At 35.9% G+C, this 14,144-nt stretch overlaps 1 protein-coding gene and 1 long non-coding RNA gene across 13 annotated transcripts in view; one reads left to right on the plus strand and one right to left on the minus strand.

The window, feature by feature from the left end:
- LOC143907767 (uncharacterized) overlaps positions 1 to 12,405 on the plus strand; it is a 29,035-nt gene extending 16,630 nt beyond the window's left edge. Inside the window, exons 4-5 of one of the 4 annotated variants that reach the window (XR_013259962.1) lie at positions 118 to 301; positions 11,917 to 12,405. This is a non-coding gene — a long non-coding RNA (uncharacterized LOC143907767). Of the gene's footprint in view, positions 1 to 117; positions 302 to 11,916 lie in introns of those variants that run through there. The other 3 variants (XR_013259963.1, XR_013259965.1, XR_013259964.1) reach the window with 3 other exon arrangements.
- LOC143907763 (uncharacterized) overlaps positions 1 to 14,144 on the minus strand; it is a 72,203-nt gene that overhangs the window by 10,343 nt on the left and 47,716 nt on the right. For 8 of the 9 annotated variants that reach the window (XM_077424719.1, XM_077424716.1, XM_077424721.1 and 5 more), the window contains 2 exons: positions 377 to 584; positions 133 to 298 (listed from right to left, as the gene is read on the minus strand). In XM_077424719.1, coding sequence (XP_077280845.1) covers positions 133 to 298; positions 377 to 584 — 374 coding nt within the window. Of the gene's footprint in view, positions 1 to 132; positions 299 to 376; positions 585 to 1,069; positions 1,132 to 14,144 lie in introns of all 9 variants that reach the window. The other variant, XM_077424722.1, reaches the window with a different exon arrangement.

The following is a 14,144-nucleotide window of genomic DNA, read 5'->3' on the forward strand; positions in this document are numbered from 1 at the left end:
AAATAGAACATTAATTTTGCTAATGTTCTAACGCTAATGATTTCACTTTTAGGAGAACTCGTATTTAATTTTAGGTATATATGTGTACTTGTTAATTATTTTAACGGAAATATTTAGGTTGCTACGATATACCTCAACGCACAACGATCTTCTCGGACCACGACCCGGTCTGGGTGGTAACCTGGCGATCGCTTCGAGAGCGACGGCGAGTGCGCGTTCTTCGGCTTCAGCTTCCGCGACCGCCGCGGCTGCCGCCGCAGTCAAAGCCGGGTCTTCCAATTGTTTGCTCGCTTTGCATCTGGTAAATATATAACCCATAATTCTAATTGTATTTTAACGACGATGCAAATGCCGTTTTAAACATCCTTAAAATCACCTGCTCTTGTAAACTACCAGCAACACCATTAAGCTGAAAAAACCGCCGAGGGTCGCGGCGATCCGTATCCCCGTCATGACGTCGTACGTTTTGTAAAATTCGATTTTGACCTGTTCGCGCTCGCTTAAAGTCGGCGTTGCGTCTGGCAGGAACGTCGTCGGATCTGACGTTGTCGTTCCTGTCACGTTGCTGCCGACACTCCCCATTCCTGCAAATCAAACAGATTCACTGTCGTCACACACGCGCAAGAAAGTGAAGTATATATATATATATATATATATATATATATATATATATATATGCGAATTCGAGCTGAATGCTGATACTCTGCAAATTGTGTTTGAGCTGAATGCAAGATGTGTGTAAATAGTTTGCAAACATTCTCAAAAAGATAGACTCAAGTCCTAAACCTTGTAAGAGGCCTTCTGTAAAATGCTGTTACGCGTCTGTCACTGCGTTCTGTGGGAATAAAATATACGGATAATGGATGAAAGATTTATTTGTGTATTTATCAATTTAATTTAATTTACCAGTTTTCAATTGTAAATCAAACTACCGATAATAATTTCGCTGACGAAAAAGAACAAAATGGGAAGGAAGAACGATCACATTTAAAAGAACTGAACTACTTGCGAGTAATTTAGGGAGAGGAAAGTGCATAAGCTATAAATTACATCGAGAGCATTTGTTTACCGAACTGTGTCGGCCAATGTGCGCTGACTGGGCTCGAAAATGGAGTGACGGCGCTGAATTTCCTGGAACAGAATGAAGGCGCGCCGTCAAAAGGGGAGCTGGAATTCATCCGGCAGGATTTTGCATCATCGCATAAAAGTAAGAGAAGAAAAAAGAGAGAAAAAATACTAGGCGAAGAAAATCGGCGCAAATAAAAGTGGGGACACATGCGGAGAAGTTGGAAAGAGAGAGGGGAAAAAGAGGGGTTTAAAGAGGAACACATACAGGGAGAGAGAGCCACGACCATTGAGCAACAGTCGACGGAGAAAACGAGAGGTACGAGGTGGTACATACACATTGCTCTTGTCGGGCTTGGCCGGCTAGCATTGTGTACGTAGAGATGGTTGTAGGTTCACGTATTGATTCCACCTTCGCGAGCCTACCTCCAATGGTTAGGAGCAACGGAGCGTACGGCAACGAATCTACCAAGACCAAAATTTCTTCTAGAACGTTGTCATTCGTTTGTTGTCAAGCCTTTCAGGAGCTCAAGCTACGAGAATCCAAAGCTAAGTCTCGCCAAGACGAGCAGGAAAGAGAAAAATAGAGAGAACTGTTGTCCTCGAAATATAATTCTTCCTATTGAAACGCGACGCGAATCTGTTGGTTTCAGAATATACAATAATGCTGCGAAAGCTGGACAGCAATTTTTACAATTGACAAAACTTCTTAATGTAATCGCTTTCAATTTTTATACTCGTCGAGTCACAAACGAGCAAAACGAGTGTCTATTCAAGAAGATCGTAAGAGGTGAATTTAATGACGCAAGATGTGTTGTAAAGCCCACAGTAACTTCAATATTTCAAACAAACAAATAGCGACCAACACATTAATGTACAATGTATAGTAAATAAATTTTTCAATCATCAGTCTAATATCAGTGCTTGAGTTCGAAAAGTCATAGCGATACATAGTACTGCGCATCGATTATATCGGTTAGTCTTGTAACGTGACCTTATCAAAAAACTAGCTTGTCCTTTCATACTCTTAAATTAACATTGATAAAAGTTTAAAAATTATTTGCAATTAAATATCTTAAAAATCCTTATTTCACTCGAGAAATTAAGATGAAAGATATTAGAAGACACTCAAGTTTTGTGAAAAGCTGAATATCGCTGGTACGTTTTAAACTCGTATGACAGTATTGAACCGACAAGTTACCCAATGACCGAGAAATTTCCTATTTATTTGCTCAGCTCAATATTTCAGTTTAATGAGAGAAATATCAGGTTTTTACACTTCGTTGGGCATTTTGCGCTTTGACGAAATTTAACAAGCTTCTTCGTTTGAGGAGGCTAATGATTTAATAAAAGGATAACGATTTGATAAGAGATACGGTCTCCTTGAAACCTCCTCGTCTTGTCTCCATTGATTCAACGTCCTTAATCACTTGGGTTAGGTCAGATTAGGTCAGACGACAACCTGTGGATGCTCCACGTTCGAGAAGGTTGTTCCATGTGCTCTCACCAGACGTACCCCCGTAAAATTAACGGCGCGATAAATCCCCCAGAGGGTTTCTACCTACAGAATTCTCACCGCGTAACGAAAACTATTTACTATTTGGCGTATAAGACGATTGAAAAAAAAATCTTACACAAGTCAATGTGAAATAAAGATATTATAAAGATATTATTTCCGCATTAAAATTTCTTATAATTAACATGCTCGATATACAGGGAATTCTAACTTAATTACTTCAACGAGCTACTTTTTCTGAGTCTTTGGAATAACATGAAAGTTAAGTCATTTTTGAGAAAATGTCGAGAAAGGTATGTGTTTAATTAATTTTCAACCTTTTTTTTATTATATTAGATATTAGATATTTTTTAAAAAGCATTTAATGTTAAAAATTGAACACTTGGAATAAATAATAACCTTTTTTGAGGTTTTTTGTTACCTAGAAAAATTGGTACCAAATTTGAATTTGATGAGAGGCGACTTGTTACGCCATCCATAATGTAAAGAGCAAGATGAAAATGAAATAGCACTTTATTATACCAAAATTCACCTTCTGAAGGGTCTGTGTGCATCTTTTATCATCCTAAAATTAATTTCTGACAGAATGTTCATGCAATTTACGTGCCGTAGATTCGCGTAGCGTAATTTTTTCATAATTCACGCGTATTTTAATGTTTAATCCAGCAAGTAAAGCTATTTTCCGAGTGCACTATTCTCGTATAGCGCTATTATGTGTACGCAGGAACGCGTTAGAGAATCAACATTACATCGCATCTTCAGCCCAACTGCATTGGCAGTTCGCGCGTATAACAAAGCGATTGAGCATATCGACTTACGCGTTACCTATTATGCGTTCTAACGATCGCATCGTGCGGCTTGCGCATATAACACCGCCGTTGAAATTTTGAAGGGGATTACCGAAGTATATATTCTGCTGCGCGCATGTGCTATTACGCGGTATTAAATTTGCGTATACAATGTAGCCCGAGAGTCTGCCGGAACAGCGAAGGTATAATATTAGACGGGCGTAGTATAATCAGACGGTTACGTTCCGGTGAAGTCAAACATACAGATCGGTCTTCGTTCTTTGGCGCCGTTTTCTCAAAGGAAGGAGAGTAATCTGTGCCTTTCGTACTTTTCCTCGTCTGTTCGTGTTAATGACAGCTAAAGCGAATCGAGCCTATAAACCGAGAATCGTTTTTTTTATAGCCATAATTTAGCGCGATTGTCAGTTTGTTCGGTGAAACAACGAAATCTTTGAAGAATCTCTGAAGAATTATATAAGTATCCGTTATCTAATTGTGTTAAGAATGGAACATTTACATGTAAGAAACTATTTAAGTTTTATTTAAAAAGTGCAGTAAAAATAAAAGTAGCTTCCCCCGATTTCTGTCTCTCTCGCGAGAATACAGAGAGAATACTCAGGTATTGGTCCTATTTAAATATATTGTTCTTCAATTTTAGTGTATTTATGGAATTCTATTTGCTGCGATAAATTTTTGAATATTGAGCAATATTAAATTTTTATATATAGTCTCAAAAGTAGTATGCCAATTATATATATTTCAATCACTTAGATATTCATTTATAAAATTGAATTGTATTATTCGAGTGAATTTTTATGTTGCTCTTTGAATAAAATTTTATTCGGAAGATGAAACTTTTGGAAGAGCTGCGTGCCAAGAGGTCTCGCCGAGACTTGTGCAGTGAGACTTGTGTGAACGAAACTTTCTGAAACGCAAATTTGAGCCGCGCCTAACTTACGCGGGCGCGGGCGGGCGCGACGTGCGGGATGTATCGACGTCCGAAAACTCGGTCCAGGTGAGAAAGTTACAGGGTGAATAGATAAATTTTTAAATATTCGCAAAAGTTTGCACTGCGTCGCGTCGGCGCGTAAATACCGCGACGTGGAACGTCGCGGAAAACGACGTTTTTCCGTTCGGTTCGCGAAACGATGGGTGAGTCTTATCGACATCCAGCGAACACCATATTTTTCCATTTTGGCGCCTGGCAGGCGCGTGTTATCATTTCCACGTCGGCAAACGGTCAAAAAGGAGTTGCCGACATTGGGTGAAAATGGGTCGTCCGATAATTCGTACCCTCGAAAACACCGTTACGATATATGTATGGATTTGGGTTAACTTCGTTTCTCGACGATTTCACAGTCACGGTGTGAGTCTTTCGTTCGCGGTGCTTCGAGCCAATATAAAATTTATAAGTATATTATAAGTATATCTCTTATTAAAGATTAATATTTCTTCTTAAGTCTATAAAAGTATCTACAATTTTTATGCTAAAAGAGGCGCTCTGACTATTAAATACAAAAAGATATATAAAAATGAGAAATTTTGATTTGCACATTACGCATTATATAACTTCCTGTATTTTAAATATTTTATAATCTTTATTGTATATGTGTTGTGCAAATTCATTACTAATTTCAATATGCGTTTGAATCCCAATATGTTATTTAGAAACAAGCTTATCGTAATTCGTACATATCTCGAAGGTAAATATCTTTTTTATCAGGAGGTTTATTGAAATTTTAAATTATCATCCGTCTCAATAATGTAAGCGAATCGAGTATTGTACATGTAGCAACATATGATTTGAATACATATAGATTAATATGTGATTGTACATAAGTACCAATTTACCATAATTAAAGATATTTAATTGTATAATCTTTTTGCCTAAATCGATGAGACTAACATTGTAATATGTGCGGCGTTCTAAGTATATAAAATATGTTATTATGTTAAATTAAGAAGAACGTATTATAACTATGCAAAGCTTATTATTACGGCATATAAACATGATATATTATTATAATAGCAGCTTTGCGAAATTCTGTTCGTAAATTCGGTAGTCGCTGATTTTACATTATTACCATATTATCTCTATATCCTTCACGTATCCCATTTTATCTGATCGTTTTGAAAAGAATTGAGTGCCGATATTAACATGTATCGAACCACGTCTATCTTATTCGACATTCTGTCAGTACGGAAGTACGATATCGTTTTGCACAGCATCGAAATGAGCGCAAGAATTAAAAGAATATTGGGCACAAATGCTGACCGACAATCCGATTCTAGAAAAGCGTACGTCTCGAAGCGCCATGGATTTGGGTCACAGATTCGAGGCCTGTTGAATGCCAGGCTGTTCCGCCGATTTCGCTACTGCCTCATGGATTATGATCTTTACTAGAATCTCTCGGCGACCAACAATGTATGCGGGACCAATTGAATATTGAAACTCGGATGAGAGATAGAGAGACGAAGAATCGTGGGATCAAATCGACGAACGGATTTGTTTTGTTTCACGATTTCTTCCTGTGAAAACAAGACCGCTTAACATCGCAAAAAGCAGTTTCAAGGATTCGTAAATACTTCGAAAACTCAAGTAACAAGTAATTCCATTTGAAATCTCCTGGAGCAAATTTCGAGATATCAAAAACACTCGAGTTTTTCTTGAAAGCTCTTGAAACTCAATCTTATGGCGTTAAGACAATAGTTTTTTTATTCGCGAATATTTTTTACTGTTTGTTATAGACATCTTGGATTGATTGAGCTTTTATCTCAGTACTATAAAAAAAGAACATAAAACTATTATAGATTTGGACAAGAATGGTTTAAAACTTTAATAGATTCAATTTTTTTTGTTACAGTACGTTACAATAAACTTTCACACTTAAAGTATTAATCGCGCTTGAAAGATCGGTTCAATTAGCTGGATGTCATGCTACAGAGATTATCACCACTAGGGAATCGAGAGCCATTAGGAACAAAGAATTATTTATCACAGATTATTCCGTTAATTGCCGACTTATTCAGAGATGCAGAATATTCTCGTGTCCTATTATTCTATTAATTACAAAGATTAATTCGTAGAAATGTTCGCAATTTGACTGTGTTAAAAGTCGCAATAATAATGTCAGCGCGTTAGAAATATGCAAATATAATTCAAATTATAAGTATTAAGAAGTATTTTAATAGTACTTGAATAGGAAATAGTAATGGAATATTATATACAGATATATATATTTTCACAAAGTTTAAAGTTGAAATCAAGTATCTTCATTACGTTTTAGAAAAAGATAGATGCAAAGAAAACAAACACGGAAGATTCAGCTAAAAAGAATAGATGACTTGAAAAAATATTTTTAAATATTTCTAGTAGTTATACGACTGACGATATGCATTCTCGAACGAATCATCGAAATTCCGATGATTGCCATCAAATAGCTGGGGTTGACGCGCGAAAATTCGGTAATGAGCACGCTAGCGATCTCGTAACTCTGGGTTATGTGCAAAGCGTGTGCAAAACGGGTAAAGAGCAGGGAGTAAAGAGGAAAAGGGACAGAATCGATAAACTACCCTCTGCCAAAGCATGCTTCGCTCGAGCGAAACGTGCGACACCTTTAATGTAACGTTCGTCTCGGTCAAGTTGAATCGTAATGATATTCTGTGAAATACGAAATCATAAATCAAACGAACTCGCTACGACAACCGAGTCAATAGCGGCATTCAATACGGGGCATAGATTATTATGCAAATAAATAAAAATTTAATCGTTTTTAAGGCGTCCAAAGTAAAGGCATGAGCACGATAATCAACCGAAGAATTAGACAGATATTTACGTGTAGAAATCATCTGAAATTAAATTAGAATCATATAAAACTGACTACGTCATATTGAATCAGAGATAGCCAATCTTTTGAGGAAAAATACCATAATTTTTCACAGTTATGCGAACCGTGACGCAATGTATCGTACAATGAAAAAGATTTAAGAGCGAAGATGATAAAACGGATTGTTAATTCGAACGTGAACCGACTGTGACTCCGGGCAGCGCGTTACGTGTGCGTGCATGACGAAGATAAAGAAAATAAAGGATAAAGAGGACAAGGGTTGGAATCGATAAACCATTCCGCCAGCTCAAGCTCAGCCCAGTTCACCTGAAACTAGTCGAGTACTGCATGGATAACATTGTAATATCCATTGTATCCGATAGAAAAAAACTCTCGTGTCGGGAATCATTAAAATCCAATTTTACAATCGGTGACACAAGCTGACCAGAAATAAGCTCTTAATCAGTGGGTTTATAATATCTCTCGAAAATAGCTTTTATCGCGTAATTGACGCATTTATTATCTTCATTATTTATTCGCGATATAATTTTTCTTCCTTTTTAATGCTATGTGCGTTATTTAGAGAAATACATTCGAGAATGCTAAATAAACAATGTTTTAATATTATTAATAACAACGCACAATAATAATAATATAACGCTATTAACTATTACATGACGTTAACTATAATTACCTGATGTATTCTGTTACTATTGATTAATTACTGCACTTAATAACGTGGAAGAGTCAAAGAAACAATTAGATCGAACGTGTAAAGAATATACTTTGAAATACTGATGGTCAATTATATAGAGTTTATTTAATTTGTATTATTGACCGAAACATGCGGACCGATGTATCATCGACGATATGTCCATCGACCGGAAGTAATGCGCTGCTGCAGGCGCAGCATCCTCGAAACTCTCTTCTCCTCCTATCCTGTGCTCGAGCATATTCAGTCGTCGGTGCGCTTCCCTATTTTGTATTCACGAATTCCTTGGCCAAGGATGTGTTCTTAAACGTCTGAGTCTGCAGTGAAAATATCTCTCTTCCCTTCAATCTCCAAGACGAGATATTGCGGCAATGCGATTCTGATCAGCGCAGTTTCTCGTCGGCCTAGTATGCACATTGCCTAACCCAGTTTGACGTCAAGTGTGAACGGGTGAAACACGCAAATATTTTCGTGACTCCGTTGGCTAATCATCAGCCTAATAAATCATCACAAAAGGACGATTAAGCAGTTAAATATTCTTTTCATCTACGTGATAAGAAATATGCCCATTTTATTTAACCGACTGTAAAATTGGTCAATTTTTCATCTTTTAAATCTGCTTCATTAAGTTATACTGAGCTATACTAAGCAAAACGCGCTTCCATAAGAAAAAAAAGGAAAAAGAATTAGAAAATATTTATCAAAGTTTTTAAATTTATTTCATGTAATATAAAAGATTTTCGTACGATATTACCGCTCGAGAACGTAGCGTTTGTCAAAACGGTCACCGGGCAATTGCGGTGGCAGGTGCAGTGGAATCGAAGATCGATTTAACTTGCTTACAACGCCATTCCAGGCAGGTGTTGCTGCCTAACTAAGGTGCCATTTCGCGCACGTGGAGCCCATCGAGGAGTCAACATCTCTGATGTATGGCGTCATGTAATTGAGCATTCCTGATTCTCCGATCTTTCTTAAGACAGACTCTTATTACATTCGTCGGTACGAGTCCTTTTATAACCGAAGTTCACAGAAACATTAAAGTGATGAATAGCGCAGTTAAACGAGATACGAGATGCACTGGCATACTGGCAAACAGGATCAGTGGCGATCGGTGGTGAATGAAAAGGAATATATAATTCCTTTCGTTCTTTAATGAAGAAATTAATTACTGCAGGATGACGTTTTGTAGGTACGATCGTCCTCAAAGAACTCGGAAACCGTCCTCTTCTGTATATTTGTAAAAAAAATCTCTCCAATTTATTATTATATCATAACTCTCATTAGTTATGACTACTAATTACTTTGTGATCTTACGCAGTAGTCATTTATTTGATTACATTTTACCTAACCCTGCCTTCAACCGAATGGATCTGCCTTCCTTTTATCAATGCCGCATAATCGTCGATTTTATATTGGTTATTAGCACCGTTGCTGATTAAAAAATCAATTAAATGCAAGTCCTTTCGGATCACGAAATCACGTTTTCTCTCTGAAACGACTGAGACAGTCCGCTGGCCGGCGTGTTAATATTTGCATTTCATTTCCATTCTCTGAGCGTTGAAATGTGATAAATTCGGTCGACGGATTTTCTTACAAGCGCCACTGCGTGCCAAAGCGTTCGATCGATAGCCGAATAACGAGGAAATTAATTAATTATTACGCGGTCTGCGCGTGAGAGACGGGCGCAGCTACGGTCTCCGAAAGAGGCGACTTTACGGGATAACGATTACTCAGAGCGCGATATCGCGCCATCCTGACGGTGATAAATGTTGCTTCGAAGCCATTTATTATCATATGCCGAACCAAATTAACTCGAGCACATCATACAACAACAAAACTGCAACGTAAGTTTTGTATAGAATTTAATACAGAAACTTTTTGACTAACAAATGGACTTTAAATGCGATTGTTTGAAGATAAATATCAATCACCCTCAATTGCTATTCATTCCTCATTTCTTTGCTGTACGTATCATAGCAAGTAAACATTCTTTCTATGGAAAGCATAATCAGTCAGAGTCGTATTGTTCGATACACATTGCTGATAATTCGCCAAGTTTTTCTCAGGCGTTTTCTTCTTTCGAAGAAGATCCTCGCTTGCGAATTGATCGATCGCGCATCTTCGCGTAAAAATATACGGTTATTAGTAACGTGTCAACTTGTTACTCGCGTAGTTAATCAGTCTTTCCTACCGGACTTAAGTCGAATGTATAAGCAACTTCGAAAGCAAACGGGACTTGCTTGAGAGGGTTAGGCGCGGCGGTGCCGCAGGTGTGCCGTTCAGAGCAGGCAGAGTTTGCTGCGGCTGTTGGCCGACACAGCGCGGCACGCGGCGGGCGCTATATATGCTTTTATTTCCTCGACTTCCACCAGCCCCCCAACGGTCGGCTGGCTGGTCGGTCGGCCTGCCGCGCCGTCTGCTCGAACGAGAAGGTGAGCAGCGGAGGGTGGCGGACGCTGTAGGGACTGTAGGGGCGGCTGGTTGGGCTGGTAGGAGAGGCAGGTATATCGATTCCATCCTGCATGGAGAGGAGAAAGACCACCTCCCTCCTCCCGTCCCTCGTCAAGTCCCCCGCGCAACCCACGCACTCCGGGTCACCGGGTCAAAGCTCACGGCCGCCGGCTCACTGTTGCTTCTTCGAAATGGGTCTCTCGCGACTGATGAGCGGCAATGCGTGCCTATATTTTTTTTTCTTTTCAAATATATACGCACACTCATGTTCGTTGATTTGGTCCTCTGTTACCGCAACACTGTGGGATTAATCCATCAGGCTTGTTCGTTACTCGCTACGTAGTTGTACGTATAGATTAATTGTTTCGCGTAATATAATTAAGACTCGAGAAAATGACAACACTCGTTTCAGTTTGCCGTACATGTCTCAGTTTTGCGAATTACGAAATTTTAATTTATTTACGAGATATTCCATATCTCTCGCGCATGTCAGAATGTAATATAATAAAATACAAATAACCGATAAAATATTCATTTTTCGATGACCCTCCCTTTTAAATACGGAAAAACGTCGAGGAGAATTAATTTACGTAAAATAAATTATATGATTCTATTGAACGTGAAATTTTGCACGTTTACTTTATATAGACGCATATTTCGACGCTCGATGCATCTGTGCGCGAAAAGTAATATTATGAAAAGTTAGACGTCATAAAACCATTCAATTACGTTTTTCATCATACTTTTTCATATCATCAATCATAAAAGAGATATGATCTGTTTGAATTGCATAACTATATTATATATATATATACACATTGTCAATGGAAATCTATGTGAAATCTCCTCAAGACATCTTGCAGGGAAGCCATAATTTCCTTGAGAAAACTCACATATATATAAGCATGGATTGGATATATATTTTAAAAATATTTTTAAAATCTTATATCTCCAAGAGAGAGAGAGAGAGAGAGAGAGAATTTCAATAATATTCTCAGTCGCCGCCTCCGCTCTCGGATCATTATAAATGTACTGATAATATTTCAAGAAAATTGAGAAATATATAGTATGTACATATGTATGTGTGGACATTGAATATGTGTGTGATTTTAATATACCGCAGATTTTCGTCTTTGTGTGTGCATGTATACTTGAAATGAATTAAAAAATATTTTTTTTATTACAGATCTTCTGTTTTGCATTACTATTTTAAGTATTTTTCACTGATTATACTCAAATTGAATAATGAAAAAACAAGCGATAATATATTGATCCTATTTTTAAGAACAGTATTCCACGTCGTATGAACTTGTTCCTTATATTTTTGTATTATCCTATAAGTTATCTCTTTTACATAAATGATTCGATTATTTCACAATTTAGAAGAGTTAAATATTTTTCAATCAAAATTGGATATGATTACATACGCAGATATTAGTTAACGTAGTTCAATAAAATTATGATATTAAACAACTCAGTTTTCACCGCAGTGAGCACAATGACAATCAAACGTGTTCCCACGTATTTATTTTTACGTAATAACCACTATATTTTCAGCTATTTGTTGGCTGACCCGCCAATGGAACTCGACAGCTTGACAGTCTCCTTTAACCGGTCTACTCTCGCGAGCAAATATACCCTGACATCGTCGGTATGATATAGCAGTGATAATCCAGCGGGATAGGGTCCAGGAGAGTACAATGAGAGGAGAATTGCGGTTGTACATTAACTGTATAAATTTACTTTGTCCATCTCTGTCAACGACCGCGGTAATGTTGCGCCGCGCTCATAAATCATCGCATGATTATCATATATAAAATTAGCAGTATCTCCTAAAGAATTCGTTTAATTATCGGTATCAATTATAAATTGTTTCAAAATTGTTTTGCGATCATGCAGTACCAATATATATATATATATATATATATATATATATATATAGTTCTATGTATTAATGCAAAAATAGAATAAATTAACGTTAAATAATATAATCAATAACGCGTCGATTTTATATTTTATTTTTATTATATATTTTTCCGTACATATATATATATATATATATATATATATATATATATATATATAGAATATTTGGTTTAACTCAAATATATCCTAAAATTATTTAATTATTTAAATGCAATTAAAAAAGAGTGTAAATACAACTGTTTTGTTTATTATTATTATTTAATTATTTGGTAAAGTATTAATTGCGATAACAAAAAGCTATTCTCGTTATTATATACATATATTCATGTATGGTTTAATATTGAAACACGCAGCGTATCTATGCAATTTGTTAAACTCGTAGCACACGTGAAGCTTGCGGCTTCAATTAACGTCCAATTATTTTCGAGATACTTAATCAACGGATGCAGACATATCGTATGCTTCCTGAACTATTTAATTCTACTGCTAGTCGTGCCTGTGCGCTGCAAAATTTTAATTACTGAGTGAAGCTTAGTGTAATACATGCTCGTATACAAGAAATTGTTCTTTTTGTCCGTCATCGTTGTGAACCGACTGCAATTCTACAATGTTTCTTTAGAGCAGATGTTTCTTCATACAAAATATTTCTGTAAAAGTTTTGAATCCATATCAAATTCTAAATCTCTGAATAAGTAATATAAATGCTGGACTCGCTATTAATTAATTGCTAATAACCACTGCTACTAAATATCAATGTACGAAATATAAATATCAAATTGTAATACCAACATATAAATCACAAAATTATCAGATATGTTTTATTATTACAGATTGCTTGCTGCAAATATTTACAATTTTCGAGAAATCAATAATTGGAAATGAGTTTTTGACGACTTAAGCTGTAGAAAACTGATGCTGAAATTATATTTTTCGAACAATTTCAAATAAACTTTTTATTTCATTAAAATCATTACTTTTAAAGCTAATTGTAAGTCTACAAATAGAAAATATTAAAAATTTACAATAATTGATATATATATATATATATATATATATATATATATATATGTGTGTATAATTTTTCAATTGCAATATACTAAATATTCGGAATAGTACGTTAATATAAGTGATACTGCTCATTTGTGAGTGCAGATAAATAGTAATTAACAATTTTATAGACAACTCGTTTGGAAGATTTTGACGTCAGCGGAACGGCTGAATAATAAAGTGTCGATACTGTTGAGCGTAAATGATGTTAGAAATTCTCTTTCGCGAACCTCAGTTTCTACTGCGTAAACTTTCTCTCTATACATCTTCTTTAAGTCTTTAAACTATTTTGAGATTTCTTTATTAAAATAACGTTTGCTTAGAATAAACTTTTTAAATAAAAGTTTAAAGAAAACTTTTAAATAAAATGTCATGTATTTCCCAAAATAAAATTTAACAAATTTAAGAGTAACATTTTTATTTAAAATGTATTTTAATGTTCTTAAACCTCCTTATTTAAATAATATATTTCTGCATCTATATATATAATAAAATAGTTTTTTATTTTAAAATAACGGAATACGTAAAAGGTTTATCAGCGTCTTTAAAATTATTAAAGATCTACGCATAAGAAATGCATAAAATGTGTACTTCAAGGCTGCGATATATTCTAAGATATATGATAGAATATGTATAAAAAATTATATATTAATAGCATGCTTAAGTTAGTGGCATTTTTGAATGTTTGATAAAACTTACGGCGGAAACATTTCTCCTTTGTGGAGCCCTTTTACGTAAGTTTTATTTGAAGGCAAATCTTAGGAAAGATACGTTTGCAGTTTACACTAGAAATAAAGGAGTACCACGTTAAC

The sequence above is a fragment of the Temnothorax americanus genome, unplaced genomic scaffold, assembly GCF_048541705.1.
Source record: "Temnothorax americanus isolate GAGA-0224 unplaced genomic scaffold, ASM4854170v1 Scaffold9, whole genome shotgun sequence".
Lineage (NCBI taxonomy): Eukaryota > Metazoa > Arthropoda > Insecta > Hymenoptera > Formicidae > Temnothorax > Temnothorax americanus.